The sequence below is a fragment of the Papilio xuthus genome, unplaced genomic scaffold (assembly GCF_000836235.2).
Source record: "Papilio xuthus unplaced genomic scaffold, Pxut_1.1 DF825946.1, whole genome shotgun sequence".
NCBI classification, from domain to species: domain Eukaryota; kingdom Metazoa; phylum Arthropoda; class Insecta; order Lepidoptera; family Papilionidae; genus Papilio; species Papilio xuthus.
The window spans coordinates 6919133-6946828 of record NW_013532703.1 but is presented as its reverse complement, the minus strand read 5'-3'; the positions used below and the strand labels follow the sequence as shown (position 1 = coordinate 6946828).

Here is a 27696-nt window from a genome sequence, read left to right as displayed (position 1 = left end):
TGGCATATTTTTATATAAAAATTAGGAAAAAATTGTTGATATTTAAATGTTATTAGTCAAATATAAACGTGGCAACACTAACACTATCCTACAGACGATATGAAAAGGAACCTGTTTGTGGCCATCACTGGACACTGGCGACTGCTGGTCACCGGCGCTTCATCGCTTTGAAGCCGCGCCATTGTTGGCCATTGTGCCTGCTCGCCGTTTGTCACCGGCAAATATAATAATTGCAATATTACAGCTCCCAACCGGTCACAACCGGTGCAGACCGGTTAGCAGTATTGTACTAGGACATCCGTTCTTACTAAAACATCTATTTGTAACTACTACACAATATAGATAAGTATAACATTGTGTTTAACAAAAATGTAAAAACTTATTATAAGTTAAAAAATTCTATTGATGATTTAGTTAAAGCGTGCTAAAAATTTTATAGTTTTCTTTTATTAAACAAAAGGCGACTTTCTTTAAAAGAACTGATAAAAATGTATTGCGTAAGTAAATAAATTACATACTTTTCCCTTTCGCAAACACACACAAAGATAAATACGTAATGAAGTTAACACGGTCTTCTCGTAGCGGACATTTTCTATATAAATTTTCTCGTAATAAACATTTGGTGTTTGTTAAAGCTTCCTATTGTTAGACGCGTCGCGCCCTTTTTTTGAGAGCTTTAACCAAACAAGTTTATATATGAGACAAAAGGAAGTTAGCACGTGTACGCTACCCTTATTACTAATTAGAGATTTTAACTTCAGTTAAACTGAATGTTAACTTTCACAATGAACGAAGTATAATGATTGTTAACTTTTTAAATAATCACGAAAAAAAAAAATTATTTTGAGTTTACCCAGTTGAAATATCCTCCAGCCTAGAAATTTTGCAATAGACTTTTGGAATTAATTTTAAACAGGGTTTATGAAGGTTCAAAAATAAAAGCATCATTTTCTTTAATAGTCATATTTAATTTAATATTTACATATTTTAATTGATAACTTAAATGTAACTTAACTAAGCTTAATTTCTAATAGAATATGTTTTGAGATCAACTGACTTACATATCTAAAGTCTATACATAGTCATTGTATATTTTATCACAATTACTTTGGTTTTAAAAATGTAACAAGTGAATAATGTAAATTGTATGTATTACGAGTACATATGTACTTATGTATATTTAACGTAAAATTAATTACATTGAAAGATAATATCTATTGTAAATGCATTGGTTTATTAGAACTATATTTGCAAAATGTTTTATATTCTTAATCACCTCTAAGTTGAACTTTCGGAAAAACTTTACCAATTTTTCTTCATTTATTTTTTCAAAAATTAAGAGATGGTATTACTTTGTTGTGGTTTGTCTAAAAGTTTTAACGAGTTTCCCAGATTAAAATTTTTCCGTGCGTCATTACATAAACTTTGTAGCTTTTAACAGTTCCTGTGGGATTACTTGAGGTCCATCCAACGGTCACTTTAAGAAAATGATTCTTTAGTATACCAAATATTTATTAATATTTGTTTGCATTAACTCTGAAACTATTCAACCGATTTGAATAATTATTTTATTGTTTGAAAGTTACACTATCCCTGGGTGACGATATTTATAATATTATTATATAAAATATGGTATTGTGCAAAATCAGTCAACCGCAAAGTACTAGAATCTATAAAAAGCGATATGTGTTTCATAATCGCATAAGTTAGGAATTACGCGTTTTTTATGTCAGTCATTTTAAGATAATTGTTGGTTTTTCAATATTAAATTGCTTATTGTCAGTCTAGTGTACTGTAAAATAAGTAAAGTCATTGCAAGTTGGTAGTGTAAATGACCTTTACATATGATCGGCAATTGTTTATCACATAAGTGCTAAGAAGGATTACAGCGTAGTATGCTGCCGACAAGCCTCTTGATATTTGGCTTTTTGACTAATGTTCTATTATGTGAATATAAATTACATTTTGTAAGTTATTTAAAATGTGTCAATAATTATTATGTTATTTGATTGTACAAATAAGTAATGCGTTACTAAATGGCAGATAAATTTGTGCATTAACTAATTGTTAAAGGACGGAACTGAACGTTGTGAACTTTAATGCGGTCTCTAAAGATTTATATGACCTTTGTGCAAATTAAAAAGTATTAGATTCAAGATTCAATATACATATGGAATGCTTAGATTGATAAATAACTGTTATATTTTGTACCAATACTCAAAAAACTGATTCACAAAGTAAGTTGTATGCAACGTTATACAAATTTATGTTGTAATAACTAGCCATTATGAAAGAAAAATGACCATGTTCACTGCAACATTGAGTTACGAATATCCATATATTCGTGGTCAGTAAATTAACTTAAATTTGAGACTCGTGTATTCAATTCACACACACACTTTCAACACGTTCATTCTTTACGATATTCATTCGAACTAATGTACTGCTTAGTAGGAACGCTCTCTTCTATCAAATTCAAAATCGTATACCACATACAGAAAACATTCTAGCGTTTGTCTCTATGTGTTCACAATGTGCTGACCAGTTCAATGCTCTCGTTGATCTCGTTCTGTTTGCTCTCGTCCTCGGCGTCAGGGTCATAGTCCAGGGTGGTGTATTCAGTATGTATGCTGCTGCTGTCTTCGCTGTCGTTCACATTGAAGTATGTGACGGTGGCGTAGCAGACCGGTCGTGTGTGCGCGGGGCTACTCCGCGTCGACTCGTACGCTGAGTCCGACCTGCCGCTGTCATTGGAATAGCTCTGCAGGCTATTGTTGTGCGAGCTGTAACTATTATAGCTGTTGTAGTAGGACGTGTTCTCGTAGGACTCGTTGTTGAGATGCAGGGGCGGCATAGAGGCGCGGCACGGACAGAAGTTTCGCACGTCTATCTCTGCGCGCGCGTCCACCGTGCCGCTCAGCGAGGGTGACCGCACCAAACCGGGGGACACGCGGTTGCGCGCCGATTTGCGGCTCTTGTTGCCTTTGAACAGTTTGAAGGCCTGCAAACAAATAAGCATATGTTAATTACAGAATTTATAGGACGAACTAAAATTTAAGAAAGACACATCACGTTAGTTGCAGATCGCCTGACCTAATGTCGCATGGTACATAAGTGTAAATGAATAATAAATAGAGATATCAAAGTATTAGATACCCGACCTACTGACCTGTCACTAGGTCGCAGGTCGTCGCATTGTAGAGTCAGGCACACGCACTGTCACCACATTATTATCTAATAATTATAATGAAGGCAGGTGATAGTAAATGTGGTCCATGCTATTTGTGGGTCAACTGCCAATAAATCTGGGTTCATTCAATCGTGACCTCTCTGAACTGTATCAATTAAATGATTAGCCAAAGTCCAGCCTTATTCACATCTACTGTATGTACTAGAAACAATTGACCATTTCCTTAGGTTTACATAATTAGGAATATTATTTATTATCACAATAACTTAGATAAATAAATATAAATGTATTATAAGCTGGCCGTTATCTAAGTAAATAACAAATTTCGAGTTTAGTTCGCTGACCTTGTAGTATTGATTAGTAACAATAAGTTGGTAATTGGGAGCTAAAATGCCTCAAACATGAGGGTCACGGTCGTCACTTTGAGGACTTTTTAGCGCTGCTGTAATATTGATCTTTGTAATTTCACTGTGATTATATCGTGAGAATATCTCCATCCATACATTTAGTAAATCGTCCCAGAATTAATTGGAATATCGTAGTACAACATTCCGACGGTAACATAAGGGTAGATATAAATGTTTATGAGTCAACTTAGATTCGAATTAGTATTGGTAGATGGTATATCGACTATCTCAGTTCTTCGTACTGAGACAGTAATTTACGAAACATATTAATTACATCTGGAATATTCCATTACAATATTCGCTGCGGGTGTAATTCAAACGCAACGCGTCTAACATACGAGCTAACTGTCAGCCAGCGATTGTGTAAACACAATAACAATTAACAGTTAACTGCGGAAGATAACCTCGATTGTTTTACATTACTAACGAACTGTCTACAACTACAATAGTTAACGGAGTTAAACGTTCACTTCTCGCACTTGTCTCGAACAAAACTCAATAACAATACAACCCTCGTGGGTAAAGTTAATTAGAGAAATATAAACGTAACTTATCGCAAGTTAGTGTCAGACATCGCTAATAAATACCATAAATTATATAATCATATTATAATGTAAGTTGCGACACATCGAAAGCATGGTGTGAAACAAAGGGTAGCTTGATTAAAGTGAACCGCGTCGGTTGAGCCCGTGGGAATGCGGGGGTATCCACGCACCGCCACCGTCACCTGTCGCATATTATTTGCCTAACAATTATATGTATGACCGCTTAAAACATATCATTAGCTCTTGATTAAGTGCGTGTTAAGGAATGATGTTATTTTCTGGAGCCAAGCTAAAAAAAATTAAAATGATTTATGTATACCACAAAAAGTTATACAGAATACAAATAGGGTATTTTATTACGAGCGTGGTAACATTAAAAAGGGTGTGCGTGAAGCGTGACCGCGCGTCTAACTGCCTCCGACATACCTGTGCTATTATCACGAGCCGTAGCGAAATTCAAGCTTTTCGTAGACTTCGTAGAAGGTCGTAGTACTTTAAGTAATAAAGTCACGCAAGAAAAAACGCAACTGTATTCGTATTCATTACAAAGTAATTAAAATTGTTAAGATATTTGCAACATATTGTGAAACATTATGTTGCAGCCGAGAAGGAAATTCCAAATAATTAATTGGAGAATTTCTTTGGAATTGGTGAGGTATAAAATGGGGTGGAGCATCACATCGGGATTAACCAAATATGAGGTAGTTATTACTATAATGTTTAAACAAAGAAAAAATAAACTTTCGTGACCGTATTTCCATAATAGCGTGGCAAGTTAACGCCAATTCTTAACTATTTATATTCCAACATCAAACATTTGGTCCAACATTGGGTCTAACAGGTCAAAGGTCAGGTTAAACGTGAATAAATTAACATATACACGTCTTGAATAACGTCGGTTTGACGCTGAAATATTAATGCGTGACGTCAAAGTTCGCTGCTACGTGACCATCCAGACCATCGAATAATAATGTACTTGTGGTGAAATTTTTAATTAAGAAAAAATAATTCTGTAGTTTTACTATAGTAAAATGGTAGAGTCTAATATTTTATTGTTTTTGATTGATAAGGCCATTGTTTGATGCGTTAAAATATCTATTATGAGTTTGATAAGAGAGTTGAATGTCATTTTATACGTTGTTAATTAGTGCGTGTTGCCACGCAACTCTTTCTCGTAGCTATGGAATCGTGTGACCACGGGGCGAGACAAATTAAAACATATTTTTTTGCAATGGTAACACAAATACAAATATTGTGGGAGCGCAATATCGTGGGAAATTATGTGATATGCGAAGTAATCGGATAGAAACGCCGATAGGGGTGTGCGGGGGTCCGCGAGCGTTCGCCCCAAACTGATTGAATTAGCAAACAGGGTGGGGCAGACACCGACTAACATTTCGTGTGATTACTGTCGTCATAGATTGAGGGTTACGGCTATTGTTTTTTTGTATCTTTATTCGCGATAATTTCCCAAAATAGGGTTTTACAGTGAAGTAATTTCTTTGCTTGATCAAACTCAAACGAACATGACGTCGGTGTAATCGTAGTGAAAAACCATATTGATTTAAAAACACCGATATAAAACTTTTCCATAAAGAATTTAGAGGCACGTGCTCCGTGTACAAATTACCCGGGGCACTGCCTTAACGACATGAAATAAAATAGACAAAACTTTTCCGAAGCTTTAACAAAAGGGCAATTTAGTGGCATGACCCGAAGGCATCGTTTCAACTTCCTAAAGCTAATAAAGAATAATTTTTTATAGACCTTAAGAGGTAAACGTCGTATTACGCAGATGTTTTAGTATTTTTATATTAAATTGTTACATATTTTAGGTGAACCCACAACTATAAAGTATGGTCCAGAAATAAAATTAACAATGAAGTAATTACTACTATTAAATAGGAAAGTAAATCGTTATATTTATTTGCGTAATTTTTATCTGAGTATAATGATCCCGGTAGTTATTTTTCTTTCATTTAATCTATCATTGGCGACACTACTTTGTCAACAATACAATATTAATTATAAGTTATCATCATTCTCTACATTAATAATGATATCATATATTAAAATAAAAAGATAATACCTATATAAAGGCTATAAATTTCACACATCAGACATGTATTTACATGCGTATTTGTGTTGCAAACAAAACAGTATCGTTTCCCGCCTTTTCACGCGCACCGCTATCATCGTCCGCCATTACTCATTGTAATGGCCGCTCCCGGCCAGGCAAAGGTCCACTGTCATAAAGCCACTTAACAAAAAATATGCCAGGAACTTTTGTAAACATTAATAATCTTAATATGGAAAAATTTAAAGAATTATTCCAAAAGGAAAATTAATATGCTTTGATAAATAGCACAATTTTTTTGATCCAATTAGAAAGAAGCAATTAATACAAATAGTTTTGGAAGATGCAACAAATTAATAACTACCTTTAGTACATTTAAATGCTTAGTTATTAAAGCTTTAAGAAGGGGTTCTTTCGACTTAATAATGTTAATTCTTGCTTTATGTTTGATTAATTATAAAGGTCATACATTTCTGATGGTATTTATTAAAATCTGCACCGCACGTGTGTAGATGTCCTAACAAGACAATGAAGCACGCAGTAATTCTCTTGTGCAAACAGAGATAGTGGCGTGGCGGGAGAAATGTTGAGCGGTGAGTGGTGAGGTTGAGCGATAACAGGGTAAACAAGTCGGACCGCTCGGCTGCGGGAAGCGCACAATCGTTTTAATTATAGAATGTAATTAATAGCAATAATCTTTCATTAATAAATTATTAAAAGTGTCAATCCAGCTGCTTGATAACTAACTACAAATATACTTATGAATTGACCACTTCTAGTTCGTTTTTTAAATTATGGAATTATTTTCAAACTTTTCATAAGTGAGGTAATACGTTTATTCGTATTTTTAAAACAAAAATATTCAATTAACAAGATAATTTTTTTTAGATCCTATTTCTTTAGAATTCAAATAAAAAGTATGTTTTATTTATTACATAAAACATAAATATAATTCAAAATTCTTAACCTATTTCACACAACTGATTACGTCACATCACCATCGACTACAGAGAAAAATCTCTCGTTCCCTGCCAATTTATCATCGAAATACTCAAGTGCGCCAAAACGGAACGTCAAGGCGCGGCCATTTTATGGCTAACCCAACCAATGCATATCTCTTGCGTATCGACAGTTTTACAGCGTCAATATATGAATGCGTGCGAGCCACGAACCCGACGTAACTCAAATACTGCCCCTAAACAACTGACGCAGGAACTTCAGGACTCCGTCAGCACTCAGAAATACAATGGTCGTCGGTACTTAAAATTTCAACAAGTATTGTGTAGTGTGTGTGTGTATGTGTGTGTGTGTGTCAACAATTTTCAGTGTGAAGCTAAATGAAAAGAAAATAGTATAGCCAAAAAACGTAAATTTACAGTTCATTAAAACACTCGTTACTATTTCAAACAACGCACCTCCACCTCTTTCGCCCCGTTACTAAGTACTTCTCAGCGAGTGAATTGTGATGTTCGCGCAAAGTCCAGTCGAATGTAGAGTAAATATCTTCGGATATTTATGTATTACTCACGCTATTGATATGCACGTGTTATTCGCAAATATGTCTATATCCGCCAAAGGATAACATAGCGATATTTAGATCTTGGCGCGAATGTAAATTTAGAAAAATTTACACAACAAATATGTATTGAACGTAATAAACACACAAATCCAATATACTATTATAAATATAAAATGTTTGATTAGACAAATGAGTCGTCAAGGATAACGTATGATATTGAGCAAATTCCGCGGTGTGGTAATTGCGTAAGGCACCGCGCGTCACTGCCGCGTTATATACTCCTTTGTGGAGATACAAACAGTGTATCGCGCTGTCTGTCTGTCTGTTTCCCGCACCGCTATCTTGTGCAAACGTACGCATACAAAAGCAACAAATATTTCAACATGCCTATTATATTCTACTAAGGTAAAAGAAGAAATTAGCAAGCTAACAAAACACAGATAGGCGTCAGGAGCGAGACACGCCGCAGCGGCATGCTTTACACCAAAAATAAAAATTCACAATTTTATAGAAATATGATTTTGATTCGGTTGTGTTCGAATGTGTAACCAAACATTATAACAACCGGGACACATTTCCGGTGTTTCGATAAACTTTGTACGCGCAAAAATATTGACATTGAAAATTGTACAAATTATAATATTTAAAATTAGTACATTAGGCGATAAAGCGACAAATATAGACAATGTATGTAATAGCATCTCGATTTACCTTTATGTGACGTGCATTTTTGAATGCCTAGAAATACAAATTATATTTATTATATCAACTTTACTGATTTTGGCCACTTCATAAATTGCTCGACACAAAAATTCGCTAATCGTATTGTACAAGTATCTCTTAGTCTATTGTGTGAAAGTTGTCAATTGCGCAGTCAAAAAGCTCCTTTTATTGGCGACAAGTTCTTGAGTAAGTACACAATGGAACCCCGCCGAGCGATCTTCACCGCTTTGTCCATGACTTAGCATCGGTTACACAAGTCCTTCAAGTTTATTATCAATAAAAAAGTTATTAATACCCTTAAAAATTAGCCTCTTTTTACGAACTGTAGTATTAAAGCGATTATCAGAATTAATTGCCCTCATAAGCCTGTAAGTACAAGATTAGTTTAACTGTTTTAAACAAACTTTTTTATTTTTTTACTATAGGTTAAATAAACATAAATAAATTTATTGCTTTTCCCTATGGGCACGGAACTAGTGTGATGGATGACCAAGCCCTCGCCCCCGCAGTCCACAAAATATTCAAATGAAAACAAACATCAAAATAAACATATTACTATGAAATACAAAATAAATATGATTTACAGTAATAATATTGAAATTTACAGTTTGCTAAAGTTGTCCAAATAAATATTTAATATAAATGATTGTAAACCTTGTATATTATTATTAGTAATATTTTATCTAGTAAATACTTAAACGTATAGTCAAATGACGTTCGAACACAAATATTTTGACCTGCTCGGATTTTCCTCGGGCGTGGGCACTGAGCGACACAGCAGAGACCTGGTGTACGTCAACTGATGACTGTTAAAAAATTCAATCTCTCTCACATCCACATCCACATATGCGGTCGTCTCGAGGCCCGACTTTGGTAAACACATCACTAAACCTAAACACCGATATTTTCGTAAGTGTTGATAGAGATTTGGCTTTTGGTAGTCGCTATACGAAACTTTTGAAGTTGAATTACGCTAAATTTTTCATGTTACGACAGATGAAAGTTATAATTTTACTGTTTCACTTCAGACTATAAAGTTAAATTCTCTTAACGTCTGTTCTAGGATATGTGCTATATTTATTTTACGTTTAGATGTTTCCTATATATTGATAGAGATGCCGTGCTTTCATTTGAGATTGTACAATATGAATTATATTTGTTATTTCTTAACCATATTTGTGTAATCTTATCACACTTCTTTATCATGAAATATTGGTTTTATAAATCCAGAGCGAGGCGGCCTATTTTTAGGTAAATGCAAATTTTCGCACAGAGCGTAAGAGATAAGATGTTTCGTCCTTCCTTCACGTTAGAGTGAATTATTGCGGTATTACATGTAAAAATATTTTGATAAATCAAGGTAAGGAGAACGCGGTCTGACGAGGTCAGGTAGAATGCAAACTGCCTATAGCTCAGCGGTTAAGCTGACGGGAGGATACTCGTAATGAAATGTTCCATATTTTATTCGTGTATATTTTTGAATTAATGTTATACGTCAACAGAAATAAAATATTATAATCTCGTAATTAAATATATAAATATTGATGAAAATATAATGGACCCAAACTACGATTACACGAACAATGTTTGATGTAATTCACAATACACATAAAAGACTCCGTCGTTTTATCAGTTGCAAGTAAAACATAAATTAATATTATTCTAAACATACATAATAGAAAGTATTTAAGATTAATTTAAGCAACTTAAAAGAAATAATTCAATATTTCAAAATAAACTGGACTATCATCTTAGTTCTACGGTAAGAAGCAATCCACCTGAATGTTTTAAACAATTGCTTTAAAACGCAAAGCCGTTAATTCATGTAACACTAAGTGGATCAGTTTATATGTTCGGGCGATTCCCGATTCTATTCTAGTTCGTATACAAAGTTAAAAATATATATTTAACTAGGCTATCGGCGATATACAACCGAACTCGGGAGCTTTCTTTTTTTAGTATAGTCTGTGTACATCAAGGCAATAATGTTTCGTATACTCTGCAGTTGGAACGTAAATGTGTATACGAGTTTTTACGAAAGTTTGTAAACTCTGGAGTAAATTGCTGTTCAAACTCTATATAATAAAAAATGTTTAGTTTTCTAAATTTTAAGGAAGAAAAAAACATATTGGCATACCCGAGACAAACAATGTTTACGCGTCCATATCGAGAAAAGTGTTCATAAAACATGTTGGAAATATTTACGCGTAGTAATATATACGTGACATTGTAAGAATCGATTATATCAGTGCGTAGTTGATATCACTGTATCAACATACAAATATTTCGAGTGTCCAAACACAATTTAACTTATTGCTGGAACTTTAGGTTATAATTGTCCGTTAACGATGTTTACTTTCGCGCCATAAACAGCGTTAACTAATCATACTTTTATTATCTGTGACTTGGTGTTAACGAGTTCTTAATTTGAAAATGACAGTGACGTTGCATTTGTTTTTTTTTAAATATAGTTGACATCATGTTTTGCCACCTCTTCGCTATTGTATAAGCGCCAATAAACTAATCAAGTACCATGAAAGCCTTCAGTTTTTTGGGATTACAAGAACTGTTAGTAAATTTCAAACCTTCATAATATCTATAATAGATAGATATCGTTCACTATCAGACTTAATAAAGTCCCAAATATGTCAAGGGTTGCGGCTATCGTTGTACTCATAAACATTATTACGTTAGACCTAAATATTTATTAGATAAGTTGTTTATATCAAGTGTTTTTATAAAGTAGGGCGTGGTACATTGTAAACAAACGTAATGTAATAAATCTTATGATGATATAGATAAGATTTTATTATTATTTACTACGCGACACGTAAACACGAATACATACATATATTGTGGCGGGAACGGAAGAACACGCCCCCTTTAATCTAAAATAATAAACCCTAGTTATTTTTAATAATCTTACTAATGTTATAAATGCGAATATATGGATGTATGTATGAATGTTTGTGAGAAGGTATCTGTAAGACGGCTCAACGGAACTTGACGAAATTTGAAATAGGCGTAGAACATATTCTGGAAGAACACATACATATTCTACTAATTATTTTTTTTTAATTCCGCGCTGACGAAGTTGCGGACGGACAGCGAATTGGGTAAATACGAGATGAAACCCAATGATGTAAAAGGATAAATGCTATTATACTGTGAGTGATAGAGGTAAATATGACTGTGTAATGTACGCAATCGTTCAGCTTATTGTAAGGAAAATGTTCTATCTCTCAATATTACAAATAAGTAAAAATATATAAAACATAATTTTGCAAATTAAATTTTCACTTTATAATTGTCCTTTTGTCATAACTTATTTTTAAAAAAATAAAGAAGTAGACGCATTTGTCAATTAAGAGCTTTTGTTTCTCTTAATAGAAAAGCGTAAGTACATACCTCTACAGAATTATTGTCTTAATTTGTTGGAAGCTTATTAGATTTCAATAAGATCCGAAATCATCATAAAGACGGTCTACGTAAATATGTTAACTGTTAATCACACTTATTGATATAAAAAAAAAAACTTTAAATCATACTTGGAAATACTCCGAAACTTTACAATAAATTAATATTTAAAGATATTTACCGTTAGTTAAATACAGCAAGTTTTTAATTTAATTAATCTACATATAGATTATTATTCATGTTCTAACCTTTAGCCATCGCCTTCTGGTCTCGGTGAGAAAGTCAGCGAGCACCATCACTGTCACACGACGAAACTTCGGAAACACGAATGTGGGAGATAACCTCAGAACACATACACACGTCTCGCGGGCCGGCGAGGGAGTGCGCGCCACAGAACCACGGAGGGCCACGCCGCCCCCGCCCGCGCCCCGCACCCCGCACCCGCACCGGCACCCGTACGCCAGGGGCGTCATCCCTCCAACTGATAAAGTGGACAAGAGCAAATGCTCTAAATAGAATCTAAGTTGCTAATTTATCTGATAATTAGTGCCTATTTTTTTAATAAAGGTTAACACTAGCACAATATAACTATCTATTGACATACTCTTTTAAAAAACATAACCGCAAAATTAAAAAAAATATATGTGACTTTTATCAAGCCGTTTCGTTTTATCAGTAAATCACATTTACGTAGACTTTGACTATAAAACGTGTGATGTCGTTAAAAGCGTCTTAAAACTTTTTATGTTACTTTGGAAAAGCATCCACGCTTCGGCCTAGATTTCTGTGGCTGCAAAGATAACACCTTTGCCAAGGTTAGCTGAAATGGAGGCTTAAATCTTTCACTATTAAACACATTAAATTTATCTTTATAGCATTTTCAAACCTTTGGCAGTAAATTGTTAATATTAATATATGACAAAACATTAATTTTATGGGTTTCTAAATATGTAGTCCCATATAGGTATATTCTGAATCGTCTTTGATCGGGAATTAAAATCAAAAAATATTTATAGTATTAAATGTTATAAGATCCAGCAACTACTAAATACCAAGCGTCTCGCACATCGACATTTGCTGATTGCAGGCGTTGCGTGTCTTTATTCCACAGAGGAGGGAACGCACAGAAAGAGGATTTCCCCTTCTTATCCGATCCCCTCCTCAGCCAAACTACCCTTACACCTTCCAACCTTTAGAAAAAAAAGATGGGATCGGGAAGTGGATCAAAATTAGGCCCCTGGCATGATCTCAGAACATCTGAAATAAGAGGAAATAAGCTATACATAACTCGTACTGCAAAGTAAATAGAAAATTTACATATATGTACCGAGGTCCAATGATAAAGAAATAAGATGTATACGTTATCAGTGTACAAGCAACATTAAATATTTAAAATCAAATGTTTGTTTCCGACACAATTAGCACATAGCACTGATAGTCGCACATTCCGCCTTACTTTGACTTTAATTCACACATCTATTTGAAGCATTGTTTTAACATTTCTAAAAACATATTAGTTATAACTCTCATTCACACATTAGTCTTATTTAGTTTCTATTATAAATAGAAACAAACCTTAAAGTTAAAAGGTCATTAAGTAACAATTTCAGCGTCTATGTCCCCACCGAGGAGTTCGGAGCCTCGGAGAAAAGATTATTCAAAATAAGAAGCACCAATAATCAATGGTGTAGTGTATGCATAAACGTAGTGTTGTTTGTCTCGAGCGTACACGCCATAAGTACATGCCGGAGAGAGGGGACGTCAGTCGATGTCAGACCTTTGAGCCGGCAACACGTGTCGGTACGTGAACGAGCCAAATATAGCACAACGAATGCTACAAATGGGTTAAAAGTTAGGGTATCCGCTCACTTGTTTGTGAGTTCGAGTCCTATCAATTAACTCGTTCGTTTACAAAATCCTAGCACAAATCTAGAGCTTAGTTGGTTTATTTTAAATATTACATAGTAATTTTCATAATATCTGCTATTATATTGAATATGTCAAAGAATTTAATGCACAACATTTTATTTCCTTGAGAATAGGACAGGCTTACATTAAAATTTTAATGCTCTACAAATAAATAAGAAGCATGTAGGGTAGAAACGAGACTAGACTTTGCAATATATATCCCGATCTATTGCGTCAGCGGGGTGCGGGGTGCGGGGTGCGGGTTGCGATGTGGGTCAGCAGGGTGAAGGCTGTATGTAGGGTAGTTAGATAACAGATTATGTAACTGACCATTGGCATTACTTCGATGACATGATATTTTTATGACATAATTTATTTTAGTTTATAGAATGGAATCATAACCGTGCCAATATACTAGACCTAATAAGGAAATTGGGGAATACTACGGGTAAACTCCGAAATTAATGAATAAATTTTATTAATAGTTTTACGGTTTACCATTGAGGTGTTTCTCCTACGTGTTATCATTTATTACCTCAACGTATTTTACAGGGGAAATCGCCTGCGCATCTGCGACAATGAACACGTAGTGTAACATGTACCTAATTTACTAAAGAAAATTATATACACGTTAAAAAATTAAATATAAATTTAACATACGTAATGAAAACGAGTTTCTCGTAATATTCTATACAAATAATCGGATATGTAGACTCTTTTTCCACCAGCGCGACTAGCGACGCGATGCTTAAAAACTGTTATGTGATTGTGTCTGTACCTGCCCGTGTCACTGCACGTGATCAGGTCAGGACCAGCGTGACACATTTGCCTGTATTAAAATTTATAATCAGCCTAACGCTATCGGCAGTCAAAAAGGAACCTAAACCACTACGTACATTCATATTTGTAATTAAAAGAAACCATAAAAATGTCACATGCTGTGTATAATTAGAACGCAATTTGCAAAGCTTAGAAACAGGTAAATAACTTTGAGTTTGTTAATTTTATTCTAAAATTACATTGCTTTGGTGTATACATTTTGTCATTTATATAAATTACCGTTTAAATTTAGTTAAAGAAATAAATTATGAAAAACATGTTATTGCCCTCAGTGACAAATCTAAATTAAACACCCACGTCTATCTTTCACTTCATGATTCTCATTTTATATTAATTTGTACTGACAACAACTTAGTTATTCGCAAAATAATAATAAATTCGCGAAGTGAAAGGTTAACAACAATTATTAAAATTAAATTTAGAAAGTATTTAAGTCGAATAATACTTACATCATTAAAATCACATCTTTGTTACGTATGAAATAGCATGTAATACAAGCTCCTATCAGCACTGTGTGGTCTCAGCCGATACGCCCTCATTGACATGTTGTCGCCTTAGCGCCGGCGACAGCCCTGTCGATAAGTCATAGTGCGTGCCCTAAACGGCACGTACACACCTGACATACAAGGCACATCACTCAGATTTAAAATTCCTAGTAACCAAATTCATAATGGATTCAAGAGTTATAATTTTATTATAATTTATATTTTCATAACATATCCGATACTACAAAAAATCAACTTCAAAAAACAAAATAATCAAAACCTAATGCCACTTATGTCAAAAACAATATCACTAGCATGATATAAAAAAGCCTGTATTTACTAAGGCAATATTTGATATGGCAAGTAGAACTGTCATTTCTCCCGCTATTCCATACGTGGGAACGTGAAACTCCCGCGCTACCCACGCGCCGGTCACGTGACCGCGAATTAATCACCATGTTCACTGCCCACCCCAGTTTGTGCTATCCAGATACGGAATTATGCACTTTACACGTATTGTTATTGAGATAATAGTAGCGTGTGACGTCCAGTAAGTTGATGGAGTAGATATGTCATCAAAGGTTGAATTATGCCATATACGTATTGGTGAAATGAGTTGAAAAATATACATAACACAAATGCACATATGAATATGTATATTATTATACATAGCGTAGTAAACAAATGCAAAATATCACGTTAAGTATGGTAAAAAACATTCCGATTTGGATGTACATAGATGCAATAATTAAAACGTATTAATTCAAATAGAGCTTTGACTTATTTTATGCAGTACATAGCATGATACTAAGTCTCGTAGTTACAGTTATGCATCACAACTGTGTGAAAACATCCCCTAACACAAATCAAGTACTTTCGTAAATGCAGGCTGGTTCTTTTTCGCTTTAATTTTAAGCCATAAAAGAAAAATATGTTTTCAAAATTTTAATCCTAAAAAGCTCTTAGTGTTCGAAATTCAAAACCATAAATGAATGAATATACACTCGTTTGTGTATGTGTGTGTTCGGCACACAAATGCAATGCCACGCGTCGCCATAGCCAGCCACGTGCTGCAATCCCTGCCACGCGCTGGCACGCGCTGGCACGCGCCGCCACGCGCCGTTCTAATATTTTTTTCTATAATGAGCAAAAATATTTAATTGCTTTTAGTGCATACTTTAATCTTCAATACTCGTTAAGTTCGAAATGCTTTACAAACATTTCAAAGATAATAATGCCAACAAAAGTAAACGTACAATGAAGGATTACTGTTGTACAGTAAGATAAAAGTTTTATGTTGACAATATTTACAAGTACTTGCGTAGAACAAGGAATATACAGACCTATGTGACTAATAAGTAACGGTTACGCTGTAGTTGTGCAAATTATAACTTTAATGTTCGATATAAAAGCTTTTAAATAACACAAATACTAACGAAAGTCTAATTTATTGTCTTTTAAATAATAAAAGAGTTTTCATCATAATATAATCGATTAAAACTGATTACAATTCACTAGTCGAAGGTAAGATTTAATAACAAAATGTAAATGAACTTAAAAAGTATGTCCATTTTAATTAACATCAAAGATTTAATTGTTACTCACTTGTTTTTTGCCAACAGACTAATATGTAAGGTCAATGACATTATGAAACATTAAGGTATTGTGGTAAAGGACAAAAGAAGGTGGACAAAGGTATATAACCTATGTAAAAGCTGCCACGCCATGTTCTTAATGGAAAATATTAATTTCTGTAGTTAAACAACGGGACCTGTCAAATGTATCAAATATTGAACTTTAATACGATTACTTTATTACTTATTTTGGCTATTTATTGACACAAGTTTACTATTTTAAAGAGATGTGGCATTTAACAGCAATAATAACAATATAATATTAAAAATATAGCTTAAAGTTAATTAATCTTAATTTTTTTAAATAATACGTTGAAATTTAGAAAATGATAATCAGTCTAAATAGATATTATTTAATATAAAATGTAACAAAATAACAGGTTCCACCGAGATTTGAACTCGGATCGCTGGATTCAGAGTCCAGAGTGCTAACCATTACACCATGGAACCGTTGAAGCTGATGGTTTAAAATCCTGTTCTATTCTAGATTTTTTCTTATTTCACTTAAAAATAACTTTTAAAAGCTACGTTTCCTGTATACATAATACTTTACGTATTATTACTACTAGCTTTGCTAATGAGTTTTAATTCTTTAGGAACGACATGAAAGGTGAAATGTCTTATCGTTCGTCACAAAACTACTTGTTTCAGTGACGTTCTTGAGTGATGACGTCATGTGACGCTGCGCGGGGAGCGGAGGGGGAATACAACCGCATACAGGCATTGATTAGTCGAGAGTGACGTCACGGGAATGTGCAACATTCGGAAACACGATCATTCTTATATCGAACCAAAAGTTAGAAGACTCTTTCGCGACGTGTAATAGCGTCGCTATAGTACTATACTTTCTTGTTAGTTTTTACTTGTAGGTTACTTGTTTTAATTCGTCAACTATAATCTAAAGTAAATCAGAATGAATGTGTTTGAGAGTTAATTCTAAAGAAATTATACTTATCTATCACTAAGTGCGAATCCCAAAGCAATTACTCAAACAATAGTCAATTTCAATATCTAATAATTTTACCGACATATTTCATAATTAAATTTATATATAAGAAAAATGATGTATGAGTGATAATTGATGAATCGATTTTGAATCGAACCCTCTCGTTTATTTAAACAGTGGAGTTCTGTTAGAGATGCGGCGGAGGCGGAGGTAATCGAGTTATGTTTAAAATCGATTCATCATAGCATGCGACAATCGGCAGAACGCTTAATTTTAAGCTTGTTTGTCAGAAAAACATGACAAGTAGTAACACTGTTTTTAAAAATCGAATATTATGTGTAAGTACTCTGGCGGCTAAAATTTGCATTAAACTAATAAAAAATCTATTGCGTTATAGAGTTACGTTTTTTTTTCGTTTTTTTTTTAAATATTAAAACTTGTTAAATATGCAGTGAATGTATAGCATTAAGTACGTATTGATCATTGTTATAACATTGCTGGTGTAATAAAGGACAAATAATGTAAAAGAGTCCATCACCAGACAAATAGTACTGTTATTGGGTAAAGAGCAGATGAAGCACATGACTAGGTAATGTGTGGAAATGTTCGCCCCATTGCCGCCGCTGAGTTATTGCTGCAAACATTGTGAGACCGTTGTTATTATTTCTCTTATTATTTATATTGATCATATCTGCATAAAGTATCATTTTGACTTGGCATACATCAGCTTATCAGTCTTGATACTTTCTGCTAAATATTTTAGTAAGGTAAGTTGGGTAAATCTTTGATGGTTACAGCTGCTTTTATATGCATTTTATATCTTTCATTTGCTTTTATATCTTAAGCACATTTTTGTTTTGAAGCCATAAAAATTAAAAAAAAAATTATTCGTGTACTTTCCTCTTTTTCATTTATTATTACGTATTATATTTAATAACGGTTTTTTTCGTTATATTTTGTGCACTATTACATTTACAAAAGTAAGGTATAAGAAAACTTCGAAGTTGATTTCAATCTTGGTTTTAATAAAATGTTTCTATTAATAATACCAAAACGTTTTAATCCGTGTTCCTAAACGGATTGGCAAGAGTATTATTGTAACGAAATGGCATCACGTCCACCTACCCACTAGCCACAAGCCGCTAGCCACTGGTCAACACTGAACATACCGTTTTATTGCCGCACAATTAGAATGCTATGAATTGGGGCTGAGACTCCCTCACCCCATTGTCCTTTATACATTGCAAAATAAGGTCGAATTTCACGTAACATTATTAGGAGCAAGTAAATTAAGTGACCACGCAACTGACCGCTTCATTTCATCGAATTGACAAAGAAAACACGCACAAGTTGATTGTGATGCACTATATAGGAACTGTAATCAAATTAATATTTGAAATAACAGAACCATGTAGATATATGGGCTGTATAAGCTTCTCTGTATTTATTTTAATTTATTTTATCTTTTACTTCTCACTTTTTAATTAATTAATATTAAAATAAAAGCTCCAATCAAATTAACTCTATCTACTAACTGAAAAACTTACTATGCCTTGTAAATCTTTAGCTTGGACTTCGTTCGTCCGAAACAATCAAAGAAGAAAATTAGAGTAAGAAGTCCACTTGATCATAAACGTAATATTACACGAACTTCAAAAGTCCATTTCTTTAAGGATATCATTAAATAAAAAGCTTTTCTGGCGCAAATGTTAAGCCTATATGTAAATCAATTGTAGCCAATTATAAATTAATATTATAAAATGAATATCGCATTATCATAAAACTGTTATCGTAAACTATAACGCTTGTAACAAATAATAAATCCGTCAGCCGACAGTGGCCATCGACAATTCAACTAAATTTATAACTGGCAACATCTCGTAAATTTATAATCGAATTAATTGGGGCGAGTCGATTGAATCGAGTGGGTCGAGATGAATGCCGGCTAATGATCGCGCGTGCCTTGACAATTATTTCGCGGACCCTTTCCCTAGTTTCTAATTTAAATTTAGAAGGCAAGTCGCGCGCAATTCAGTAAGCACTTAGCTAACCTGTTGATTTATAGCTTTAAATACATCTTGAGGATTTGAAAGAATAGTAAACAATAAGATTTATTAAATAACCTCTCTTTTATTATACAACGGGTTTACGGAAACGTATATGTATCACTTTTCTACATGGTCTTTTTCCGATTTCCAAATGAAAATAGATTGTGTTCACGAATGTACGAGTGCATGTAAAATGTATCTTGTAACATTTCAGTTCTCATTCATTTGTTGATCTCCACTGCTAAGGACGGGGGCCAACTTTATCTACATATATGTATGTCTGTGGATAACTGAGTGTATCTTTCTACGTTATTATATTCATGTTATTAATTTATATTTTTTGTAAACGAACAAATATATAACAAATATCGCATAACTCGGAAAACAGCATTAACCCTCTACAGATAACCAGAAAAAGATCATTAACATCGAGGGGCCGGCTACTAAATTCGAACTAAAGAAGAATCATGCAAATTATTTAATTCTAATAATTGTGTATGTCGACAGGCGTGACTACTGCTTTCAAATAAATGTTTAATTGCTATATTTAAATGTTTGTGACTATGGCTGTGGATCTACGGCACTGTGACGATTGAGTGACAGCTGTGACGCATCGAATTGGCGCGAAATGTTCAATTTAAATGTTCAATTGTTTATTTTTTATTTCACTTGTCCTGATATAACAAATTATATTTTGCTAGAAATACTAGTATAAAAATATTAATGATTACTAAATTAAACACTTGTATGTGTGATAAATGTTTCAGTTTCACGCTAGCTAATTCAGTGTAATTACCAAGTATAGTAGTATTTCCTGATATTTTTTATGGGTGAGTTAAAAGTTAATTCTAGTCCTCCTCCTAATTTTTTGTAACAGTGCAAATATAGCAAGAGAAAAGGACTCGACGTAGGAGAGGCCAAAAAAGTAAAGGTAAATATCCTTGTTCAGTTTGTCGTCTCCTCTGTCCAATAAGCATTATATAACAATGTACTATTGCATATGTTTATGAGTAACGGTCCTTTAGTGCAGTGCAGGGCACTTGCTCGTTAGCCAACTTCTAGTATAAAAAGCACGTAGCATTAAACAATTCACAATCGAATAATCTTTCCACTAAATGACACGTACTGCCATCTGTTAGTAAAAAGGATAACTAGTGGAGCCTGCTGTAATTTGAACATTATTTATTTTTTATTAAAAAATTAATAATCACATTATTACTTTGATAGTGTTCGTAACTTTTACAAATCTAATCTTTATCGGTTTTTCTTAACAAAATATTCAGATTCAGAATCAAGCAAAACAAAACGTTTAATTAATCGCGCCATAGATGGCGCTGAGATATATTTTTGATTTTAAATGCGAAAACTGTGAAATTGATAATAATTAATTCAATATTATTAAATTAGGTAAACCTTTTCCTTCCTCTTTGTTATAATTTGAATGGTGCATTAAATTGATTATTAAAAAACATCAACGTAACATCAGTGCTTGATAATTATTTAATTTTCCTAATACAGCAACACTAGCGATCAATTGTCAAAGCGGCAAGCTGCTGTAAAAATAAAAATATTAATCTATAAAGTACCAGTTTGGAGTTATTGTCACAGTATTTTCATCATAGATATTGATTTATTTATTTTACAACAACTAATGGACTTTTAAATGTGTAGAGTTTAATTAGCATTAGATATTTGTGATATATACAAAGAGAACGTGTTGTTAGTAGATATTCATACATTCCTGTAGATTACAATGCCTTCGCCCCGGGACCAGGATGAGGACGTGAATCTATCGATTTATGTTCGTGTTGTATCGTCTATTTTTATTGTAAGTATCTGAAATAATTAAAAATAAGTAATGTTTCTATTACCTTTATAGTATTGGAGTATAACAATTAAATTAGTTTATTTGATTTATTTCTATGCTCATATATGTATATCGAAAGACGAATTTATTTTTGTGAATTAAATATATTTTCTTAATTTTATCAACTGAAAATCAGTTGTACGATTGATTTTAACTAAAATTTAAACATATTGAAGGCTATAAATACTTTTATTTAAAAAATAATCTTTCTTTTACTACAAAACACCTTAAATTGTCGAACCTTTATTTGATTGGTACTACCTCCAATTTTAATTGAAATGCTTAATTCTAACATGCTTTGTACAGGTGTCAGCTATAACTGCGTTTGCATTTACTGTGGCACGGCTGCTGAACCCGTATTTATTTTATGAGAAAGATTTAGAAGGAACAGATCTAAGTGAGTACATTTTTCAAATGAATATTATTCATGATCAAATATGATAATTTTATTCCAATGAAACAGGTTTTTCTCCCCTCAATTTGAAGTGCAGACCAACTGTTGGCAAATATACTCTCTGGTCAAAATGATGACAATACAAATACAGTTGTTTATGTTGTAGTTGTGCACTACCTGATATCGGGCATGATGGTTGTGGCGAGTGTGATTGGGGTGGTGAACAGTGCAGTTATGTTGAGCCGCAGTCAGCAGGCGCGAGGGGTAACTGTCTGGTTGCTGCTAGATTCGCTGTTCGAAGGTGCGCGCGTTGTTTACGCGTTCGTAAGCGCCGCTGTGCTGCACGGCACCGGTATGTTACTGCGCTACGAGCTTGCACTCACCCTCATCCAGTACTGTAAGTCTATAATCCACTATGCATTATTTTAGTACATGTTTGCCGTAGACATTGTCTGTCTGTCACTTGAAATGTTCTAAATGGATAAAAGTTTGTCTATAAATTGTATGTGCTGCTCTGTGTCGGTGAAACTTTTTGTAGTCAATACAAGAATATTGCCATTTCGTTAATTAAAGTTGGCTGTAGCGTTTCAAGAATCTGTTTAATAGCAGGACAACCACCCCATACAATTACATATAGTGAAGAGTTTGTTCAGGTATGTAATTTCCTTCCAGTGCTGGACAGCTATGTATATTGTCAGATGATACTGAGACACTGACAGTTCGAGAGGCAGCTGCAACGCCGGCGCCAGCGCAACATCAGAACTGTTTATTCAAAGAAACTTTTATAACAGTTAACTGATTACGCTATGCAACAAATGATCTATTGTACCAAAGGAGTGGCAACACGGTGGCATCATCAAATCTCTGGTCACAAAACCACTCTAGTATTATTATGTATTACAATGTATATATAAGATTAACTTGTAGATGCTGTCCCGAGGGCGGTACATTTCTTAGTGAGATTGATTTGTAATATAAATATGTTTATGTTTTTAAAACAATATTCCATATTAGCTGTGATTTTATCAAATTCTAAGTTAATTTGAAAGAAAGCTTTACCTACCACTATGAAAGGTTTGAGAGTTTAGGTAATTAATAGACTATGTTTTTTGCTTGATTTTTTATTGGCTGATCTGATTTTTTTAACTTAAATGTGATATTGGCCACTCTTTAAGGGTAAAAAGATACATTCCTAGTTCTATTTTTGTTTATTATTTTTATAATTCTCGAAACTATTTTAACGTAACTGTGTAATTCGTATCTATTTCGTTCGCCTTTGAGATATTGCTTGAACAATTTCTTTGTCTTAGAATTCCGGGATAAAACAAGACGCAGCTTGCCTTGTATAAGATATAGAAGAAATAGAAAACTCGCCTAAACCAAAATACTATAAAAAACATTCTTTGACAAAGAAATTGGATGTAAAAGCTGCCAAAGAATGAATGACTATTGTGTAATGTACGTGATCGTACTGTTTTAGTTCCTAGCTTGTGTAATGGAATATGATAATTGAACTCATTTTAAACGTATGTAGGTATTGAATAGAGAAAGTGTAATGTAACGCGAACGTTGTGTTACACATCAACGGATGTTATAAATTGAGAGTTTCCTGTCGTTATTTTGATTGGATATGAAGATACTTTTTAGCAAAGGTCAAATCGGGTCTGGGAATGGCTTTCGTCAACAACCGAATTAAGAAGGAATCCAATGATTCATGTTTTTGGGTCCGACTATAACATGTGTACCTGAGTATCATGGTGGTAACATGGTGAAACTCTTGCTATTCATTATAAATAAAAGATTATAATCCCATGCATGAGGCCCGTGATTTTTCAAATTTGTGTCAGGTAAATTTGAACGGGAAACTCTTAAAATATGATTATGAAAAGACTTTTTTTATATTTTGATTTTTATATTACGTTTAAGTTACTGTTTCTTTTTTTAATTTGATATAATTTTAAACATTCTATTGGCTATTATTATTCATTGATATTGTTTATAGTTATTATATCGTAAGTTAAAATAAATAGACTGTCACAGCATTTACTTTCCCGCCGCATATACAAGTTAGATATAATTTATATCGTAAACTATTCATAGTACCTATCAAATATATAGCCTCTGTAAATGTTTAAACAACAATTGTAAAGGATAATTGTTAAGATAATATGTAACTCATACATTTTTATATTTTATAGAAAGGGACAAACTGTTAGATCATATTTCCTGTCTATCTCTCTCTTACGTAAAAGCTGACGATTTCTGTAACTAATTATCATTTGGACATAAACTTTCTGTTTCCACTGCAAGATATTTGTAATAATACAAATGTCAACGCAGTAGTTTTAGGATACTTTTATAAATTCAGATTTTTGTTATGACATTTACTACTTGCCATCAGATGAATATTCTTTATGCAAGATTTATTTATAATATATTATTTAAAACATACAAAGTAAATTAATGTCAATTAAAACTTTAAAAGATTAACAAAATTATTATATTATTTTCGAAAAAAAGACATCTAAAGTATTTTTATCATAGATTATTTTAAATGTATTTATAAAATCGGTATATTTGTGTTCTATTATGTTTACCTACGCTAAGTATTTGTGCAAACATTCCGCACGCCATCTTATATTGTCAAACTAAACACAAACATGTAGACGAGTGTCGAGATGGCGCAGGCGACAAGGATAACGTTATCAATCCCTACGGCTGTGTACTCAGTAATTACTGACTTTACTTCACCCAATTAACGTCTTCCTATATATACGAGACCTGACTTCACCATCCGAACTTTATTTATTTACTTTTAACTTAGATTTACTTCATGAACCATATCGGATGGTTCATATCAACAAAATTGTACTAGTCAAATAAATTTAACGAAATTCTTCTAAGATCTTCTTCTATTGATGTTACTTTACCTGTTTTTGCTTATATTAAACATGTTTGGAAAAATGAAAGACGTTTTTCTTTATATTTATCCTCTTTAATCTGTGAGTCGTTCGTCCAAAAATATAACGCGTTCTCGGCGACCACGTCGACAGCGACAGGCTACAAGTGCACTTCCATCTCACTACAGACTTGCTGACCGACACACGACACATGTCCTGGTGACAAGTGACAAGACAAACACACGCGCGACCGGACATTACAAAAACTCGCTCAACAAACTGAATCATATACATAACAATCATAAACTAACTAAACAACAACTCAACTCATAGTTAGTCGGGTCTCGTCACTGACTCGTTTGGTCCTTCTGATTGAGTTGTTACAGATGTTTTATTCGACTAACTTTACAACACTTGAGTCGTTTTTAATTAGTTTACGATAATGACTTACGAAAGTTTAATTACTAAAGATTACAAAATAATTTTACAGTATTGTTAAAAATGATGGCTCGTGTGTTGGAGCTAAATACATGATTCAATGCCATCACAACGCGCAGACCAACACCTTATAAACAACTAAATAAAGTCAACAATTGTTTGTACACGAAACATTAAAAAGTTATTGACTTTATAAACAAAACATGTCGAGTTCTGCAAGACTCGGCCGCGTCGTCAATCAGCTGACTGCGCTCAAATCAGCCATATTTATACATACCTAGTTACAACGTTACCCTGTACATTCGTAGACAAAAGTTCATCCAATAATATATGTGTGTAGGCCGATTATTGCTTTATTCTGTACACTACAAAATGTTTGCGCGGGAAATAATGACAATTGATATGTCACGTGTTTTTTTTTAATCGTGTTTAAAATTTCAGGGCGCAAACATTTTACATCTTACAGACGTTGCCAAAAAATGTTTTAGTAAAATTATTTCGTATATTGTAAAAATATGTTTTTCCATTAAAAATTTCGTTCCAAATTATTTTTGTAATATTCGTACAATTTTATAAAATATGTCGCCTTTCCTTCGATCTGAGTTCACACCGCGAATGGCACAAAATCAACTATTTCAATCAAAAAATACGACAAAAACATCTAATTTTACTAAATCTATTGCTCGCATACGAAAATACTATCAATTGTTTATATTTAATGGCACTTCTATAATATTTGTTTTGTTTAAATCACGTCGAGATGAAGTTAGACGTGCTAATGCCTTCCACAAACTATTTTAATACATGTTTCAATTTATGATAGACATTTACTCGAGTTATCTATTAAGTTTTATCATAATAATAACATGTGATAAACCGACGTGAGCACTATGTTTGTCAAAAGCATTAGCACCGTCTACAGTTCCACGGGGATCTTATGGCAGTCGGAAAATATGTGGATGAGGGAGCGGCATGGTTTAGAATTCCATAAAAATATCACGCGTAATGTCATCACATATAACTAAATTTACTGATGTGTATAGATGTATCAATTTAAATAGTAAGTAGTTACTACAAGAACTAGAGGGCATAAGTTACAAATCAATTGCCTGGTCGCAACATATACGACTTCCTCGAGAAGTTAGGAAGTTTTTGCTCACTTGCAACCCTGAAAACTTTTAGTCGTAAATAACAAAAAAGTGCCACAAGATAGTCGTGGAACTGTTTAGTTGAGTGGCATTTAGTGTGATTCGTCGTACTGCCTGCACACTATCGCTATATTTGCATATTATCGTGAATTAACAGCACTATTTGAATGCATTCAGAGATCTCACAACCCACTACTAAGGTCATATAATTTACAAATGTCAATATAATCTAATATAGTTATATTACAATCTGTCTCACATACATACATCTGACATCCAAACACAAGGAACATAAACAAACAAACAAACAAACAATAGTCAACATACGAGGACATCAAATTCATATCAAATCAAATGCAATTAAACTAAAACTATCAACTATCTACAATAATATTGTCATGTATTTATTACAATATACTACAAGACGCATGTTCTGCATGTTCTGCACGTTCTGCCGCCATCTTAAGCAAAACAAAGCCATAAAAATGTTTTTTAAATCGATACAAAGTATAATTCACCGTCCGCTCGACGACGCCATTTTTGAGCACAAAATGTATACAATTGATTCAAAATTCATGTCATTAAATGCATTTCCCATCAATACACTAACAATACATACATTTGTAATAATAGAAAAAAAAACAAGAAAAGAAAAATATTTGACTTAATAACAAAAGTGTACTTGTTAAATTACTTCATCGTTTATTTACAATATTTACTTTTTCATATCCTTAATATATAATATTTGTAAGAAAACAAAGGATATACAAATATATATATTTAAGGAGAATGCACTTGATTGTATGTAAGTGTATGTCGAGTTGAGTTATGTATGGCAGGTAGATTGTATCAATCTGTGCAGCGTCAGGAGACAGGAGACAGGAGACATCTCGCGGAGGCGGCGGATATCACTTACATTACTTAACTACTAAAACATAGTCCCACAAAGTTATCTGGCTCGGTGCGAGTTAATTCTATCACAAACATTCAGTGTTCCTGTAGCCAAATAAATTTGTCGCACTATACGAGGAGTCCATCTCTCAAAAACGACAATTTGGCAAACTGTACAAGGAGGTGAATGGCCATCCATATACACTCTGAATACAACAGTATCTTTACTTGTTTAGGAACAAAGGTGGCCGGTTAAACGCTAAGAAAAACTATTTGGCACCTCTACATAAAGCACCTACTGATGTCACATTTTACAGCC

At 33.4% G+C, this 27696-nt stretch overlaps 2 protein-coding genes and 1 non-coding gene across 3 annotated transcripts; 1 reads left to right on the top strand and 2 right to left on the bottom strand.

Moving 5' to 3' along the window:
- Positions 1 to 1237: 1237 nt before the first annotated feature.
- LOC106124087 (uncharacterized) lies at positions 1238 to 12246 on the bottom strand. The gene is made up of 2 exons (XM_013320545.1): positions 12127 to 12246; positions 1238 to 3001 (listed from the first exon to the last, which is right to left on the bottom strand). Exons 1-2 carry the CDS (start codon positions 12172 to 12174, stop codon positions 2528 to 2530), a joined length of 522 nt encoding a protein of 173 aa, XP_013175999.1. The 5' UTR covers positions 12175 to 12246; the 3' UTR covers positions 1238 to 2527.
- Positions 12247 to 17123: 4877 nt separating this feature from the next.
- TRNAQ-CUG (transfer RNA glutamine (anticodon CUG)) lies at positions 17124 to 17195 on the bottom strand. Its single transcript has one exon. It is a non-coding gene; the product is annotated as a tRNA-Gln (tRNA).
- A 4086-nt stretch (positions 17196 to 21281) lies between these two features.
- On the top strand, positions 21282 to 23931 carry LOC106124005 (uncharacterized). Its single transcript, XM_013320440.1, has 4 exons — positions 21282 to 21567; positions 21913 to 22003; positions 22167 to 22397; positions 22673 to 23931. Exons 1-4 carry the CDS (start codon positions 21493 to 21495, stop codon positions 22714 to 22716), a joined length of 441 nt encoding a protein of 146 aa, XP_013175894.1. The 5' UTR covers positions 21282 to 21492; the 3' UTR covers positions 22717 to 23931.
- The last annotated feature ends 3765 nt before the right edge of the window (positions 23932 to 27696 follow it).